This window comes from Lissotriton helveticus, chromosome 11 (genome assembly GCF_964261635.1).
Source record: "Lissotriton helveticus chromosome 11, aLisHel1.1, whole genome shotgun sequence".
Classification (NCBI taxonomy): domain Eukaryota; kingdom Metazoa; phylum Chordata; class Amphibia; order Caudata; family Salamandridae; genus Lissotriton; species Lissotriton helveticus.
The window spans coordinates 1052174753-1052188859 of record NC_136072.1 but is presented as its reverse complement, the minus strand read 5'-3'; the positions used below and the strand labels follow the sequence as shown (position 1 = coordinate 1052188859).

The following is a 14107-nucleotide window of genomic DNA, read 5'->3' as shown; positions in this document are numbered from 1 at the left end:
AAGAGTGGGGCTCAAACAAGAGCCCTGTGGCACCCCCTTGGAAATCTCTATTTCCGCAGAGCAATATGCACCCATGGTGACTCTCTGGGTGCGGTCAGCTAGGAAACTCTTTAACCAGTCAAGGGCTTTGTTCTTAATGCCAGCGTTCGACAACCGTTGAGTCAAGATGGTATGAGACACGGTGTCGAACGCTGCCGATAGATCTAATAGAACCAAGATGACAGAGGCCCTTGTCCTGGTAGGCGTGGAGATCATCAGTAACAGACAGTAAGGTGGATTCTGTACTGTATTTGGGGCGGAATCCTGATTGGGATTCATCCAGCGCTTTTACTAGTTCAATGTGTCCGGATAGGTGGCGATTGACATGTTTTTCTATAATTTTTCCCAAGAATGGTAACAGGGAAATAGGTCTTAGATTTGTCAGGTCAGACCATGGTAAGGCGGTGTTTTTCCTTATGGGTCTGACAAGAGCTCGCTTCCATTCCTTAGGGACAGTGCCTGAGATGAGTGAAAGATTAACTAATTCAGTGATCATTGGGCATAGTTGTTCATCCAATGCAGGCATTAATCTAGCAGGAATAGCATCCTCTGGACTCCCACTTTTAATCTGTTTTATAAAGTTAGACGTTTCTTGAAACAAAATAGGGGGAAAGATGTCCAGAGAGTGTGCATCAGATATAAATTCTGTGAGATTAAGGGGGGGTGCTCTATTAGTCAATGAAGCCTGATTTGTACATATTATAGATTTTGTTGATTTTATTTGTGAAGAAACAGGAAATTTCATCACACAGCTGTTGGGATGACATGTCAGGGGCTTCGCATGCTGTGGGTTTCGCGAATGTTTGCAATATTTGGAAAAGAACCCTGGGGGAGTTTCCTGCCTCTTGTATTTGAGATGCAATATGTGCTTTCCGCGCAAAGCGTATCGCTTTGTGGTAGGAGGATAATGCGCTCCAGTATTTATTCTTATCCTCTAAGAGATGGGATGTTCTCCATCTTTTTTCTAATTTCCTAGCCCCTATTTTGAGAGTTCTTAAATGATCGGAGAACCAAACTTCTTGCTTTTTAGCTGGCCTGGGTTTAAAAGACTTTAGTGGGGCAATTTTATCTATAACTTTCCTGGTTTCGCCTTCAAATTTCTTGAGAGCAGTTTCAATATCATCCGAAGGTCGTAGGACAGGGGGATTAAAATTGTCTTTAAAAGTAGAGTTGGTGACTTTATGCCACTGTCTACGGATGCAAGGTAAGGTGCTGGGGTATAAAAGGTTGGGGGCCTGAAAGGGAGTAATGAATTCCACAATGAAATGGTCAGTCCAACTCACCTGAGTAGCAGGCGGGCACAAAACAGGCTGGACATTGGAGAAGATTAGGTCTAAAGTATGACCTGCCTGATGGGTAGGTCCACTATTCCTCAATATCAAACCTAAGGATGATAGGTCTGTTATTAAAGATTGTGCCTCGTTGCAGTCTGGTTTCTCACTGTGGACATTAAAATCTCCGACTAATGTAAACTCACTGTCATTATTAATATGTGGAGCGAGTAGTTCAACTAAGTTGTTAGTAAAATTCTTGTAAGGACCAGGTGGCCGATAAACTAGAGCGCCTCTATAGTTGTCTTTGGGGGATGTCCGTATTTTAAAGACCAGAAGTTCAATGTCAGGGGAGCTGAGTTCCTCTAAAATCGTAACTCTCAGCTCTTCTTTGTATACAACAGCAATCCCCCCACCAGTTTTCAGAGAGCGGTCTAATCTCAGTATTTTATAATTGCAAGGAATAGCAAGAGTTATGGTCGGAGTGCAATGCGGTTTGAGCCACGTTTCCGTGAGATAGCACACCTCAGGTTGTTTGGAAGAGATAATTTCCCAGACCTCAGCGGTGTGTTTCGAGAGGGACCTAATATTACATAAGAGATTTTTCCTCCCCAGTAGAGGGACATCAGTGACTAGTGTTGACGTGGATATCATAGAATTGGAACAATGTGTAAGGTTAGTCTTTGTCAGTGTATTTAAGAATTGAGTGTGACAAAGGCGGCATGAAAAAGGGCCCTCAGCCTCTAGGTGAGCGTTACAGTTTGCACCTAATAGAAGTTGAGTATTTAGGCTACGCAATACCTTAGAGGAGTATGTTAGCTTTCCTGGGGTAAAGTCCTGCGATGGAATAGCAGGACCCGCCATAGCCCCTAGCCCGTTCTGACGCGGACGGGCGCAGACGGGCAGGTCTTTGGCTTGTCTTCGGCGCGTCTAAAGGCGCACCCCTGCGCGCAACCGCTGCGCGCTTCTTCCGACGAGTTGCTAAATAGCCCCTATTGCATAAAGGCTAGAGCGCTAACCGCTCGAGTCTGCAGCAGGAAGCAGGAAGTGTGTCTCTCAGGCTCGTACCTGTCCCGCCCTCCGCTCAACGGTATTGGATACCGAGTCGGACCGGGGCGGGCAGGCTGTATCACAGAGCACTGAGTTCTTTAGAGTCCTAAGCCCCTGGCTGCGCCGTAGGAAAGCGTTTAAGCACAAAGGGTATATGTATTACAATTCGTACTCAATTATAATACAGTTTTAAACGTTTTTAAATTTGCAATTCAATTTAAAATCGGTTTTAAAATTATTATCAGCTTGGCTTATTCACATCCACCTCACCAGCAGAGTTGAAGTATGCAGTATGCAATGAGTTTACCTGGCATCAAAAGCGGGGTCGGCAGACACTGCCACTGTCAGCCTTACCGCAATCTGCCTCACCTCCTCGCCGCCTAAATAGCCCCTATTGCATAAAGGCTAGAGCGCTAACCGCTCGAGTCTGCAGCAGGAAGCAGGAAGTGTGTCTCTCAGGCTCGTACCTGTCCCGCCCTCCGCTCAACGGTATTGGATACCGAGTCGGACCGGGGCGGGCAGGCTGTATCACAGAGCACTGAGTTCTTTAGAGTCCTAAGCCCCTGGCTGCGCCGTAGGAAAGCGTTTAAGCACAAAGGGTATATGTATTACAATTCGTACTCAATTATAATACAGTTTTAAACGTTGTTAAATTTGCAATTCAATTTAAAATCGGTTTTAAAATTATTATCAGCTTGGCTTATTCACATCCACCTCACCAGCAGAGTTGAAGTATGCAGTATGCAATGATTTTACCTGGCATCAAAAGCGGGGTCGGCAGACACTGCCACTGTCAGCCTTACCGCAATCTGCCTCACCTCCTTGCCGCCTAAATAGCCCCTATTGCATAAAGGCTAGAGCGCTAACCGCTCGAGTCTGCAGCAGGATGCAGGAAGTGTGTCTCTCAGGCTCGTACCTGTCCCACCCTCCGCTCAACGGTATTGGATACCGAGTCGGACCGGGGCGGGCAGGCTGTATCACAGAGCACTGAGTTCTTTAGAGTCCTAAGCCCCTGGCTGCGCCGTAGGAAAGCGTTTAAGCACAAAGGGTATATGTATTACAATTCGTACTCAATTATAATACAGTTTTAAAAGTTTTTAAATTTGCAATTCAATTTAAAATCGGTTTTAAAATTATTATCAGCTTGGCTTATTCACATCCACCTCACCAGCAGAGTTGAAGTATGCAGTATGCAATGATTTTACCTGGCATCAAAAGCGGGGTCGGCAGGGGTCTATCGCGTCATTATACATTTTAAGCAGCTCCGGGATCAGTGCGTCCGAACAAGTTTTAAAAAATTCGGCAGGCAGGCCATCCGGACCCGGTGATTTGCCATTGATGTATTTATGTCTCTTTGTACAGACATTGCATTTTGTGGGTTTTGATGCTGACAGCGTCTCCAAGTCACTGACCCTCCATTGTATTTACGAGCGGGTGGATGCCCTACTTCACAAACTCTTATATGGAATATAATCGCTCACCTACACCCTTTGTTTTAGTATGTTGAACTCCGTTACAAATAATCTTATTGTAGATTATCTGGTTCTGTTAATTAGACACCTATTGGGAAACAATGTCCCAGATTTGCCAACTGCAACACGTGAAATGACAATATGCACTTTATCTGAAGACTTTTGTATTTACTCATCATAAACCAATAAAGAGGATTAAAAAAATATAACAATAGTACTTACTCTGACCAAGCTAGAAAGGTCTTCATCTTTGTGTTTTTGCAACTGTAAGAACAAAACAAATGAAAGAGTTGAGGATTATAGAAGTATCTCCCCGCCAAATACATTATATTGTTCTATGTCACTAAATAGCATTTTATTCCCATATGTGCTGGTGGCCCCATAGACTACACTCCCCTGTGGTGGTGTCCCTCCCTCCAATGCTACCACACCAACCTAGAATAGTAAGCCTGTCTATACCGTTTTGAGTATGCAAACCTCAATCCTGTATTTGATGGGAGAAACCCAGAAAAATCTGGTATTTTTAGTCAAAAAATGGTATGAAGCTCATTCTCGTCTATGAGGATGCAACACCTCGGAGGAACTTAGAAGTCCAGTACAAGCTATTCAGTACTAAAGGTCCATTTTAGCGATATTTGTGCTAGTTTCTTAGCATATCTACGTGAGAGCAAGGTATAATAAATCTCAAGTGAATATCCTGAAAATCAGAAATTGGCAATTAATGGTTATTCAGTAGTTGGTTATCCTGAAAACAAGTCATAAACCAAAGATGTATATCCCTGATTTAGATGTCCATCAGATGACCCCATAGGCTTTGGGAAATTAAACAAAAACTTGTGCTCGGCTCACACTACACCTACAGCCATGTCCAAGTAAATGTTCACATATCAGAGACAGGCAGGTAGATGGAGAAAAAGGTGTAGGAGCAATCACCTGTCAATTTTCATTGTTAAATTGTGTTCAAAGTAACAAAAATGGTCTTGAATCCCTTGAAGGCATCAGAATACAGTTTTCCGTGCAGAAACACGTTTTATCTGGAAATTAATGCAGAATAAACACCATTTCTGGTGCATACTAGTTAATTTTTACTGTGCTTAACTGACAATTTTCACTAAATAAAAACGATTAGTTTATGCAATTACATTTCAAATCCGGTATGGAATACAACCAATTTTTTAAGCATGACTTCATCATATTTAAATGAAATGCACCCAACCAGCCAATCATCTTTTAGGTACCAACGCAATCAATAATTTTGAATAATTCTGAAAATAAACAATTTATCCATATGTTGGTTAAATGTACAGCTGACGGAAGCAGGGCTTACTTCATGGGTGGGGCGCAGGGGTATTGGGGGACTTGGGGGGGCATTACTCTCTTTGGCTCTGAAGCCGACCTTGGCAACAAGGTCCTTGAAACGAGTGACACATATTAGTGTGGTTTCTGAGAAGGTGGATCTTGGAGAAAGAGCAAAGGCACTCTCAGAAACCATTCTTTAAAGTGTCAAGTTGCCACTCTGCCCCCAAAAGAGTCAACGCCTCCCACGCACTATGAAGATGGATTAAGATGGCACTACCAAGGCCTGGAGAAAGCTGCCTGGCTTGTGACTAACCCTGGAGAGCATGGAATAGCAGATGGCGGAAGAGTGGCAATCCAGAGAGTTTAAGTTAATTCAGCGTCCCAGATCTGGCAGTGTGACTCTCACTCATACTGGGGATTGTGGCAAAGACGCATGGTCTGACAGGATGTCCCAGTGTGTTTTCATTAAGCAATGATTACAATTGTTCTGGGGCATTGATGTAGCTCCAAATTCTGAAGGCCTTGCTCTCATGTTTGTTGGTGGACCATCTGAGGGTCTACGGGCTGGTCAGTAAGGAGAAGCTATTGTGGAATACCATGCCACTGAAAGAGGACAAAAATAGGAAGAAGGATTTCTTGTTTACAAGAAGCTGAAAAGATGGAGGGGAAGGTCCTATAGCTTCAAGCTACATTGCAAAGTATTGAAAGGAAAATATCATCAATGGAGAGCAGGTTGGAATTAATCAGGCTGGTGAATGTGATAATAATTTTATATTTTTAAAGGGTGCACTGTTAGCCTGTAGGAAGGATGACTACCTAGTGGTAGGGACTGTGATTCACTGGTGAAAAGATAAGTTTTAAGACATTTGTGAACCTGGGCAAGATTTGAGGTCCCACCGCTGTATTATGCCCTATGGTATAAAAAGAATGATGAATAGGCATGTGTTTTTTCAAGAGAGACCCAGTGGGGGGCACGAAAACCGGCAGATCCCAAAACATGACCAGAAATGTTGGGCAGAAGTCAAGCACCGGAATTTTGGACCATGTGCAGTCTTGGCCATGATATATTTGGCAAAGCCGAAATAGATTGTGTTGGCATCGTTGAACCTCAAGATGATAGTGACTTTGAACACTGCAACAGTTTACACCAAGATAGGATGGGATTATCTGAATGATTCGGAAATAGTAGTAGCAGGAGCAGCAAGATTTGTTAACTTGGGTGGTGCAGACAGGTTAGTGTCAAAGTAGATTATGGTGCAGGACCCAAACCAGCAAGCCACCATGCAGAAGACCAGGGACTGAAAGAATTGCTGAATATGAGTAATTCTATTTTGCCAGAGTAGAATAATGAATCTTTCAGGAGGCAAGAGATGGAAAAAGTTGTCGGAGAACGAAAGATGAGATTTCAACCGCAGAGCAACCTGGGTGTCATCGGCATAGGACAAAATGCGAGTCCAATGGACTCAATGAGTCAAGCATACAGACAGCTTATAGGGACTTACAGGGGTACACCAGTAGCCAATCTGGAGTGTACCTGAGTACTCACCATGTTAAATTGAGGGAAGAAGCACAGAGCCTGGAGTCCTGGGTAGCTGGATTCCAGTCAGACAAGTCATAAACACATTGACACCAAGCAAAAAGTGGGGTAGCCATGCTAGAAGCATACTACCTTCTTACAGCATCAAAACCCTCAGTGCCAGATTGTTTGATCTTCTGTTGACAGGGCTCTGGACCGTGGACACTCGCACAGCACTCTCACAACCATTCACTCATCTATACAGCCACTCACATAGCCACTCACCACTATAGCTACTGACACACCCACTTACACCAAATAACAAAAAGGCACTTGCCTGGACCAACCTCTACCTTTTTGCCAAATTTGTTGTAATGCCTTTCAGCAGTTCGGGCAGTAGCCGTGTCTAAAAGTCCTAAGGGAATTAACATGAGAGAAACGCATTTTGGCACCCCCTTTTTCTTGGACCCAGCTTGAGGCATCATCCCGAAATTTTCAATACACCAGCTGAAGTGAATGGCACACTAGTTTTGACAATTTTGTGAGGATTTCTCAAATGACACCAAAGTTATTGGCAAATGAAAAAAATATTTTTCTATGGAAACTAGTGCTTACACGTGGTCCCCCTGCTTGTTCATGTAGTAAATGGTGGTTGTATTGTCCGTCTGAACAAGCAGGGTGTTGGTCGTGAACAAAGGATGAAACACCTTGAGTGCCAGGTGAACTGCATGGAGTTTGAGGAGGATATGGTATGTCTTTTCCCTTGAAGACCATATTCCTTGTATCTGCAGGTGACCCATGTGGGCATCCCACCTGGGCAGAGAGGCATCCGTCACAATGATCTGCTGGTAAGAAGGCATACCCCATAGGAGATGTTTCGGGGAACACCTCCACTGGAGTGATCCGACGGCATAAGTGGATAGGGTAATCTTGATCTTCCAGTTCTCTGAGAACTATTTCCACTGATCCTCCAAGCACTCCTGGAGAGGGTGCATGTTGAGGCGAACATTGGAAGTCAGAAATACCCAAGAAGCCATTGAGCCGAGGAGCGAGGCAATTATGCAGACTCTTGGATGGGCTAGCCGCTGGAGGATGTGACACTTCTGGAGAATGGACAAATGTTGTATCTCCAAAGTAAACAGTTTTCCTGTGGTGTGTCAATGGTAGCTCTGAAGTAGTGCAGCATCTGGACTGGTGTTGACGTGGACCTGTTTGAAAATTGACGTGATGACCCAACCAATGAAGAAGATTGCTTCTGGGAAGGAGGACACCTTGATCAGCTAATCTTCCAGATAAGGATAGACAAAGATCCTGTGTTTTCGTAGATGTGCTGCCACCACAGCAATACATTTGGAAAATGTCCTGAGTGATGACTTGAGGCCAAACAATGAACCGCATATTTGTAGTGGTTCTGTCCCACAGTGAACCTGAGGAATTTCCAATGCGACTTTACGATGGGAATATGAAAATAAGCGTTGTGCAGGTCATCTGAACAAAGCCAGTCTCCCAGTTGAAGTTGAGGGTATATTTGATGTAACACCAGCATCCTGAGCTTTTCCTTTTGGATCTATTTGTTTGTGATTCAGAGGTTGACAATGAGCCTGAACTCTTGCTTGCCCTTCTTCGGCATGAGGAAGTACCTGCAGTAAATACCCTGTCCTCAATGGTTTCAAGAGACAGATTCCACTGCTTTCTTGTAACACAGAGTGTTGACTTCCTCCGGTAGAAGGTTGAGGCGAGACGTGGATGACCTTGGTGGAATGGATGGTGGTGAGGCAATGCATCTGAGACAATAGCCATTTTTGACAATATTCAAGTCCCGGGCATCTGATGTTATGCGTTGCCACTCTGCCAGGTAATTTGTCATGCTTCTCCATACCGAAGTGGGTAACGGAAGATGGGGAAGAGAGGATTCAGGGTTTTGATGCCGTAGGCTGTCAGCCCCCTTGGTTAGATTGCTGTGTAGCACATACCCTCTGCTGCTTGTGCTGAGGCTGGTAGGTCCTTTGATACTGTTGTGATCTCCCGGACTGCCATTAAGGGGTTTGATCCCTCTGCGAAGGGAAATGACGGTGGTAGGTTCAGAACGAACATCGTGGTTCTTTCGATTTTTCTAGTTTATTGCTTTCAAAGTATCCATCTCCATCTTCATTCTCGCTATTTCATCATCGGTGTGCGAGCAGAAGAGAGTGGAACGGGAAAGGGTAAGTTCTGAAGAAGGAGCTGAGCGTCAGGCTTCAGTGATGTTAGTCGGAGCCATGCAGGTCTGCGTAAAGAGATCCATTGATAGTAACTGTGGGTGGCTAAAATCGAGGAATCAGCCGCCACACTGATGACTTGGTTAGAGACCATGTCTCCCTCCTGGACGATTTCCAGAAAATCTTCCCAGGGTTCTTTTGGAAGGTGATCCGCAAAGTGAAGGATGGAAACCCACAAGGCTTGATCGTATTTCCCTGGGAGAGCTGTGGTGCTGGCCACTTTCATGGAGGTAGCCGCCGTGTTGAAGACCTTGAAGCTGACGAGTCCAACCTTTTGCTCTCATTATCCGGGGGAGAAGTAGCAGATGGAGACATGGTGTGAGATTTACGTGCAGCTAATATCACCACTGAGACAGATGAAGGGTCAGCGTGCAGAAAGAGCGGATCTTGCTCTGGAGGGCAGTATTTCTACCGGAGCCTGGAGGGTGCAGACTTTTCAGCAGCTGGAGTGAGGAACAATTTGTGGAGCAAAGGTTTCAATGGCGTGCGTTGGTGAAGTGTTTCAAAGATCACCGACATCGATGGAGTGGGAACCACCATAGGTATATTCAATTTGTATGCGCCTCAAACCAGAACCTCCTGAAAGGTGTTAATATCATCAATTGGTGACGACCTAGGTTGAGGTGAGTCTAACAAGGTAGGAGAGTAGTTCCTGGTGGATGAGGACGTAACCCTATGGTGATGCAGTGGGAACATGATCTCGATCTATGATGAGATCTGTGATGCAAACGAGAGTGTTGAGATCTAATAGGAGAGGGACCAGGCAAATGATGACCATGGAGACAGCGATGGTGTGTCCTTGAACACAATCTCCTAGGAACTGGAGTAATAGGAACCTGTGGCACCGCAGGAGGTGGAATGACAGGTGCTGGTAGAACTGGCGGAGGCAAAACTGGAGTTTGGGGTACCAGAGGAGGAGGAGGAGGAGGAGGAGGAGCTGGTGGTGCCAAAGGCAGAGGAGCTGTCGGAGCCGGTGAGCCAGGTTGAGAAGATACCGGAATCTGAGAAGATACCGGAATTGGAGAAGGAGGTACTTCTACCGAGATGGAGACCTGGAGCGAGAATGGGATGATGAATAGATTCTCCTTCTTTTGGTTGGTTTTCATGGTCTCCTCGACTTTCTCGTCGACTCGTTTTCAATGTTGATCTGCTTCTCGGGTTGACGTAGGCTCGCCCTCGATGCCGACCGACTTCTCAACGTCAACCACTCTCCTCGACGTTTGGTTCTTGACGCCACCCGCCTACCTCTTGGCAGCGGCAAGTTGGAATCCCTTGACATTAATGCTTCTTGATGTCGGTTGGCAGTGTGAAGCAGGTCTCGACAACGCTCTAGCTTATACAGCGTCGAGCCAGTCAATGACGGCGAGCATGTCGTACCTCCTATCGACGTCGACCGCCTCAACGTCGACCAGGACAATTACGTTTTTTCCCTTGAAAAATGCCTTTCAGACCTCCCACGACCACTGCAGGTTGAGGGAAGAGCTATGGTGGAAGAATTACCACCCCCTAGCTCAGAAGTCTCACTGGCTTCCAGCAGTTTTCTTTCTTCCTTTCCCTGCAGGCAAATTTTCTTCCCGTCACTCAAGGTTCGTCTGGAGACAGTCTTGCAGATGTCAAGGAGGAAGGAAGATGAGACAATGGTAGATATACGATACAGACATCCTGGGGGTCTGTTTTGGCCTTTTTCCTGCCACCGTGAGGACATTTGTCCATAAGCATAGGCATTTTACACAGAAAAATAAATTTTTCCTGTCAGGAAACACTTCACTCAAAAGAGGACAAAAGATGTTGAGTGATGCCACTGAACTTTACATTTCTATTTTGAAGAAAAAACCTTAAAAAGGTCAAGTCCAATGCTCCAAAGGTCCTGTCAGCAGGAGCCGGAAAAAAGAACTGAGGTAATAGACTCCGGCTGAGCTTGATGGGATATTGGAGGTATCAGTTCTTAAAGACACGGTCTCCTTTTTAGGTCTCGCCTGGCGACGCAGCGTGAAAGCGCGGTCGCCAGCGAGATCTATTGACGTCGACATGCCTCGGAAGGGAGACAAGAGATGGGCACGCACAGGGTGAATGGAGGTCGTGAACGAGCCTGTAAAGACACGCGATGGGCACCTCTCCTGTCTCCCTTCCGTCCTCAGCAGCCTCATGAACTTTCTTTTTTTATGTGCACGCGTGCTCCAAGCGCGGCGCGCTTTGCACGTACAGCATGCCCCACTTACCGGCTCCTGTGGGGACTCTGCAGTAACACGTGGGGCTCCGTTTTGCTCACAGAAGCCCCGCCTGAAATGATGGTTGCTCTTTGGCGACATCCCTCCCTGGGCCGCACGAGCCCTGCTGCACTCATTAAACTCCGGCGGCTTCTGAAGACCACACGTGCCGCCACTGGGCACGAGCCACAGGACACGCAAAAATGACAGGTACCGCGCATGCGCGGGCAGCCCTCGCCCTCCCAGGTTTCATATGTATAGCTTTCACTTTCAGCGATCGAGGGCCTTGTGTTGGTTCTCGCCAGTGGAGTTTTTTGACATCTTTATTTCAATTCCACTTTTTTATTTTTTTTATTTATTTTAGCGATTTGTATAGCGCCTGGTGACCCAAGGGCATCCCCGCGCTGTAAGGAGATTGTTTACTTTCACAAAGTGCGGCGCTGCGACTTCACATGAGGCACAGAAATGCCGTGCAGCACTTTGTTTACTGCCCCTTTCACAAACTGTGGCGAAGTTAGCAGAGGAAACAGGAGCCTGCTCATTCCTCCTCGCATCCTGCCCCCCTTCTCTCCGCCGCTCGTTCATTGCACCTCCCGTTCCACCGCTCCCAGTTTTATTTAATTTCAGTTTTCCCAGTTCATGGAAGTGCGGGTTTCATTGTCTCTCATGCCCACTTTTCACACACCACTATAACTACACTCTCCTCCCTTTCACTCGCGCTATCCGTTGCTGTCGCACCCCTCCCTGGTTCCAATTGTATTTTTTAATTTTCCTTTTTTTAAATGGTTGGCCAGGGAACGGATTCCTAGGACCTCAAGATAAGAATAATAGTGGCGCCAAGCAGCTCTCGCCCATTGTTTCTTTTTTTTGCCACCTTTCTTTGTTTGCCTCCCGCACTTTGCCTCCTCCGTTTCTTTGTTCTCTCCCTCTCCTTTAACCTATTTTCCCCTCTCTTTCTTTCGCTTTCTTTCTTTGTCTCCCCCGTTTCCCTTTCTTTGTCGCTGTTGCTTAGTTTCCCTTCAGCACCTGTCCCCCCCTCTGTGCGCCCCCGCCTGCTGTGAGGTATGCTGCGTGTGCAGATCCAAAATGCCTGCAGTGTTCCGTCTCACCACAATGCCGTACTCCCCCCTTTCTCAGCTCCCGGTGATGGACGTTTCGAATCTATCCCATTAGCACAGGCTGCTATTCTTAGCATCCCAGCACCACAAAAGGCTGTAGACCGTGTGCCTAGGGAGACCAGGAAGGTGGGGCTACTTCATCACCAAGGACATTAGGCCAGCATTCGACAGAGGTCCTTTTGTACTTGGTAGCATCCAAGTCGCTCTTCCTTCTGTCGCGACCGTGCTGCTCCTCTTTCTTTATTCACCCCTTCACCATCTTTCTCTATCCTTCCCAACTTTCTCTATCCTTTTTACTCTTGCCTTGCCCCTTACTTCCTTCCTCATCATCTTTTGCTATCCCTTCCTAACTTTCTTTACCTTTTTACTCTTGCCTTGCCACCTACTTCCTTCCTACCCCTCACCATCTTTTGCTATCCCTTGCCAGCTTTCTCTCTCCTTTTTACTCTTGGCTTGCTCCCTACTTCCTTCCTCCCCCTCACCATCTTTTGCTATTCCTTCCCAACTTTCTCAATCCTTCTTACCCTTGCCTTGCCCTCTACTTCCTTCCTCCCCCTCACCATCTTTTGATATCCCTTACCAACTTTCTCTATCCTTTTTATTCTTGCTTTTCCCCCTACTTCCTTCCTCCCCCTCACCAACTTTTGCTTTCTTTTCCCACCATGCAGATGTGCACTCTCAGCTGCTCGGGCGAATCTATGGGCATCTCATCCAGACCACATCTGGAAAAATAGGGGATGGACAGACACTTTTTTTGTTTTTTAGTGGCTAGCATTCATCCCTCATTTTGGATTAATATTCACACAAAAGGATGTTTGCACTCATCTGTTGGCAAACCAAAGCATAATCCCAAATAGGAATTGTTATGATTCATTACCAATATTTAGTCTAAATAATAATAATGAATTATTACAGTTACTACTTGGGATTACGTTTTCAGCCACAGATCATCCATCACTTGCTGTTGTTGATAGGAGTCTTACAACTCCTAAACCCTTGGCAGAACAGTGAAACAAAGCAGACAGGCTACCTCACCAGGCTCCGGCCGTCACAAGTTAAAGGTGGGAGTTACCTCTCTTTGGCCTTTTTTTCAATACTATTGTGGACCTCCTTTGTCTTCGTATTTACGCAACGTCTGGCTATACCCTCTTCCTTCATCCTCACACTTTAATACAAGATTGCCAATACGTTTTTTTGTCTGAAATGTGATTATGGTTGTCTGTTGGATCGCCAGTTTGGGTCATCATCTTTTGCTGGCTTTGCCTGTTTCAGAAAGCCAAGGGGACAAGCCAGGAGCCAGGAGACCCTTACCTGCTCGCCAGCATACGCCTGCACACAGCGCCAGTCCCTGGGTGGGGAACGCTGTAAGTCTCGCCGCCATCACTCCATCAGCGCGGCTGGAGACTACAGCTCCCAGTGGGCTTAGCGCGCACTTCCGGTTTCCCGCTGTCTTCGCGCCCGGAGGCGCTACAAAGGCCAGGCTCTCCCTCGGTGGAGCGGGGGACAAGCCAGGAGCCAGGAGACCCTTACCTGCTCGCCAGCATACGCCTGCACACAGCGCCAGTCCCTGGGTGGGGAACGCTGTAAGTCTCGCCGCCATCACTCCATCAGCGCGGCTGGAAACTACAGCTCCCAGTGGGCTTAGCGCGCACTTCCGGTTTCCCGCTGTCTTCGCGCCCGGAGGCGCTACAAAGGCCAGGCTCTCCCTCCGCGTCGCGGGACGCGCGCGGGCAGCGCCGGGCGGAGCCCGGGCAGAGGGCGGGCCGTCTGTGGCCGTCAGGGGCTGACAGAGGCTGGGCTGGGCCACGTCCCTTACTCTCCACTATCTGTAAGTACACCTGCCTAGTGGAGCCCACATCTTGTGCCCCGCAGTATGC

At 46.7% G+C, this 14107-nt stretch overlaps 1 protein-coding gene across 4 annotated transcripts in view; it reads right to left on the bottom strand.

The window, feature by feature from the left end:
* The window catches only part of MLXIP (MLX interacting protein), a 1607115-nt gene that overhangs the window by 1068574 nt on the left and 524434 nt on the right, over nt 1-14107 (bottom strand). For all 4 annotated transcript variants that reach the window (XR_013602573.1, XM_078667550.1, XM_078667551.1 and 1 more), the window contains one exon: nt 4055-4096. Coding sequence is in view for 3 of the 4 variants with exons in the window: in XM_078667550.1 (XP_078523676.1) it covers nt 4055-4096 (42 nt within the window). In the remaining variant the exon portion in view is untranslated. The remainder of the gene's footprint in view (nt 1-4054; nt 4097-14107) is intronic.